Below are 4826 nucleotides of genomic sequence, written 5' to 3' on the forward strand. Positions count from 1 at the left end.
TTCACAATCAAATGGGAAGCCCACATTAGAATTATTCGAACAAATAAATGTTCTTCATAATACAACTTTATGTTCTTTAACAAGATTTAAGCATGAATTAATGATCAAAATGACGGTTTCATCAATTGAGGCTACTAGTAAGTAACTTGCTAATTAGGCCATAATTGCTATATATAGATAATTAGATTAATATTTTAATACTTTATTACCTTAATTGGAGGTTAACATTGTTATTTGAAAGTATGGCCCACGTCCAATTCAATCGAACCAATTCTTGATTTGAGTTTGAAAATTTTATTTATTTATTATTTTTAGACGATTTGATTTGGTTTCAATCTGTAGTTAAAATATCGAAATTTAAACTAAACTATTTTATTGTTAACATGTCCTATGACACCAAATTGATAATTTAAAAAGACAATTCCAATTTCACGATTTTTCCTTAGAGCCCTACTCCGTAAAATGTAATTAAAATGGCTGATACATTAACAGTCAGTTTTCAAGCCATAAAAACTACAGCTGACCTTAACGCAATGCAAATTTACGACCAAGCCTGTCAAGGTGTCTGTTATATGGGCCTGGCCCACCTAGCTTAGAGGCCCAATATAGAAGCACAAAAGAGAGAGGTGGCTATATTTGAAAGGTTCAATTAAATAAGTCATATAATTTTACATTTAAATGAATATATAATGTCATATAATTGTCTACTAAACTATACCAAAAATAATTGTTTTAAAAACGCCAACTCATCTTTGATCGTTACTCAATTTTAAAATTATAGGAACCGTTAATAAGTTAATATAATTGAGTTCAAATGCCAACCAGAACTCGCAATCGACTCCTTTTGCTACTAATATGAGTATGTTTGAGTACACAGCTAATTGAATAATGTTTCTGAACCCATCTTACCTCAATTTTAACCTTTTTAATGTTACTTAAGGTGTTAGGTGCTGCATTAACTACACGAGACGTTGTAGATAAGCTGAAACTCACAAGCAAGGGCGTAAGCTCTTTCGTAAATAGTTTAATTAATCTTTTATTAAAGAGAGAAAATTCAAATAATATTATTAGTACATCTTTATAACAAGAAGAATATTGGTTGGTAGGATCTAAGAGTCCAAAGGCAGATTATTCAAAACCATTCAAAATTGATAAGATTTCAGATTGAATTGAACATTGACTGACGGGAGATGATGGGGAGATCCTCTCTTCCACTATGGAAACAATACCTTTACACTCGCAACAATTTTCATTTAAAGAAAGGATTTGAAAAAGAATAGTTAACCAGATAAACCTTTAGACCACTAATCCAATAAAGAAGCAAACATCCCACCTCAGAAAGCATGGATTCCACATCTGCATACAATTAAAGAACCAGTCTGTGTGAGGATTCAATAACTAAAACTACTGACCACCCCACCACACCCCACGCCAACCCAACCCAACCCCATACCAAATTTTCTGTAATTCAGTTTTGTCAAACCCCACCTTTTCTTTTGACACAGACATGACTCATGCAACTAAAATTCAAGATCCAACCACTACTCTTGTCCTCTATATAAAGGGTGAAGATGCATTTTTGAATCCCAGAAAGCTTCTTGTATCTGACTCATCTTTGGTGTCTTTGAACATTTCATTACTTACAACCAAAGCAAGGAGGTAGAACATCGCAGCAAATCGACATTTATGAAGAAATCAAATGTTATTGGAATTCCAATCAACTACATGGACAGATATCCAAAAGGACTTCTATCCGATCCTGCTAGTCAATACAGTGTTGCGCCTTCTCCTTCAAATGATTTTTTCAAAATCAGAAAGAGTACGTATATTTTCTGTCTTTATAACTCGCCAGGAATTCCCAGTTTCAATAATCACAACCTTACTGGATTTTCTTGGGAATGCAGGCAGAGCAAACTCAGTAATCCTTGGGATGAATAAATTTGGAGAATGGATGGATAATTTTTCGCAAGGAATCCGAGAGCATGGTAAAGCCTCAAGCCCTCAACCTAGATTATTTGTAGTAGTTGCTATTAGACATAATCAAGGAAGAGATTTCCTAGTTATTAATCCTATTTTATCCCGTACAACAAACTGGGTATCAGTAATTTCTTGAAACAAGCTTCTCAAAACAAGAAAACATTTCAATATATCATTGCATTATTCCTTCTCAACCATCAAATACAATAGAATTTCTCAAATCATGCAGTGCAAAGTGGGATGAGGCCTAATGTTTCGCTTTATTTCTATCCCTGCAGTGAAATTAGGACCCAAATTAACAGAAACTTTGAAAGGGAAGTTGAGACTGGGAGCAAGAATCCTTCAAGTAGGCGGCCTGGAAAAAGTTTTCAAGCAGAACTTCAGTGTTAGCAATGGTGAAAAGCTTTTAAAGGCTTCCCAATGCTATTTATCGACCACAGCTGGGCCTATAGCAGGCCTCCTATTTATTTCCACCAATAAAGTTGCCTTCTGCAGTGAGAGATCAATTAAACTCTCTTCTCCAACTGGAAAACAGCTCAAAATACATTACAAGGTACATTTATGACTGTGTTTCAATTGTTTTGAATCACAAATTTACGTCCCATCTTCTCTTAGAAAATGAAAATCTAACTGTTTTCAAAACCTTGCAGGTCATGATCCCACTAGGTAAAATAAAGAGAGCCCACGACAGCAAAAATGCGAAAAAGCCAAGGCAAAAGTATGTGCAGATAGTAACCGAGGATAAGTTCGAGTTCTGGTTCATGGGATTTCTAAATCATCGAAAGGCTTTCAAGTATCTGCAGCAGGCAATCTCTCAAACTCCATCAGTAGCAGCTATTGATGCATGGATGATTTCTCCATAGAAACTATATATACAGTCACAACACATCTGTAAAATTTGGTTATTAAAAACTGTTCACAAACATAAATTAGAACTACTGTAGTGTTGATTGTAAATACATTATGCAGTTTTGAAAGGAAAGTATTATTCAAAATATCAGTTCCCATTGAGATCGAGATGTAAAACTACAAATACATTCCTATTCTATCTACAATTAACTATCACTCATTTGCGCCAATTGCATAAACTATAAAATAATTTTTGATGCAGGATGGAAACGTAAATAATAATAATAATAATTGGTTCTTTCGTAACACAGGGTGTTTGTTCAAATTTCGTTTGAACGGACGTGGGGTCTTTTTGGAATCCACCAATTAATGGGAAATTTGAAATATCTTATTAATCAATAAAAATGAATTTCTTACTTTTACAACTTTAACACGTATTTATAACTCAAAACAAATTCGAATCAAAGTGATAATTCTATAAACAAATTCAAATAAACTAGGAAATGGTAAAACAAATCCAATTGAAACTTAAAAAACTATTAAAATGATGAAAATGCCCTTAAACTAATAATTATAGAATCCGAAAAAAGGGACCCCTAAACGATGAAATTTAACCTCAAAAGTTTGATAAGGTTGCAAAGTTGTGAAGAATTGAAAGACACTTTTGGATTGTACTCACGAACGAAAATTCGATATTCCAGCTAAAAGTTATGCACATTTTCATAAATCCTTCTTGTTCCTTATCTTTTCTAATTAGTTTGGAATTTTTCTTCTATTTGATTCACGTCATATATTGTACAATAATTTGTTTCCTTCCACAATAAAATTGTCTAGGTCATTTCTCGAAAAACGTTGGTTTTGTTATGAATTAAAATACGTATTCATACAATTTATAATCTCTACATTGGAACATGAGGTTCGTCGAATTCTATCTAGTGCATGTTTGACAAACACTATAATTTCCTTATAAATTTAATGATCAAAGCCAAACATCAATTTTGACCACACATTTCATAAGACTTGCAACTTAAATCCAATTATCCACCACTCATTTTTACTACATTTTAATTTCTGCAACTTATAATTTTACCGCAATGTTTATTCATCAACAACATTTCTTTTTAATTTTGATGGTCTACAAGATTGTTTCCAAATACGTGTTGGTGCGAAGAAGGAAAAAAAAATATCCTGGCTCCATCACCGTCTAGAATTATCCATATGAGTTGGCAATGCCATGAATAGGAGAGGGATCATTTGTAAATCACCAAGTTCAAGTTGAACGAGTGTATACAATACAAAAGCATTTCCCCTAACTCTCTCGTGCTCTAAATACTTTTTTGCCTTGAGTCTTGATTTAGGTGGTTTTGATACATTTTGCCTCTTACTAGTAACAAAAGCCTACATTTTGTGTAAATAATCCATTCGTGGCTATCTCATAAAATCCAAGCCAAGCGGATGGCTAGTGTCTAAGACAGGACTTGGCGTTTGGCTTCGGTTGGTCCCACATTTAGTTATTTATTTTAATTCGAAGACCTTATTGTTCATTTATTCAAAGGTTGTTTGAGTCCTTTTAGTAGTAGGAGTATTTTCTCCTAGTTTATTGATATTTAAACACTCTTTGAACATATTATTTTACGGTTTTTGAACCTTGAGGATAAAATTGCAACGAATTTGTCCCCAAATTCGTGTGTGAATCTTGCTTGTTTTTGTTTTCTTCTTGATTGTTAAGCTTCTATTCACATTAGTTGGTATTAGAGACTCGTATACGCTCTTGAATATGGTAAAAGAGTGGTAGGAAGTAGGATTTGTGGTATCCTTGAAGGGGATTTTAATCAATTGCACAGGCAAGTGGACACCTTGATGGAGCAGGTTGCTAGGTTGGTAACTATCGCTGATTGTTTTTGGATGGGACGAGAGCTCCATGGGACAGCAGTACGCGGCTCTGGACCAATAGGTCCAAGTGTTGGATTTGTAGCTGAAGGCCACAAGACAGGTGGTAA

General features: G+C 33.9%; 1 protein-coding gene across 1 annotated transcript; it reads left to right on the plus strand.

Moving 5' to 3' along the window:
* Positions 1–1582: 1582 nt before the first annotated feature.
* LOC111405944 (putative GEM-like protein 8) lies at positions 1583–2988 on the plus strand. Its single transcript, XM_023035067.1, has 4 exons — positions 1583–1819; positions 1905–1985; positions 2256–2530; positions 2628–2988. Exons 1-4 carry the CDS (start codon positions 1687–1689, stop codon positions 2838–2840), a joined length of 702 nt encoding a protein of 233 aa, XP_022890835.1. The 5' UTR covers positions 1583–1686; the 3' UTR covers positions 2841–2988.
* Positions 2989–4826: the final 1838 nt, after the last annotated feature.

The sequence above is a fragment of the Olea europaea genome, chromosome 12 (genome assembly GCF_002742605.1).
Source record: "Olea europaea var. sylvestris chromosome 12, O_europaea_v1, whole genome shotgun sequence".
In the NCBI taxonomy this organism is placed as follows: domain Eukaryota; kingdom Viridiplantae; phylum Streptophyta; class Magnoliopsida; order Lamiales; family Oleaceae; genus Olea; species Olea europaea.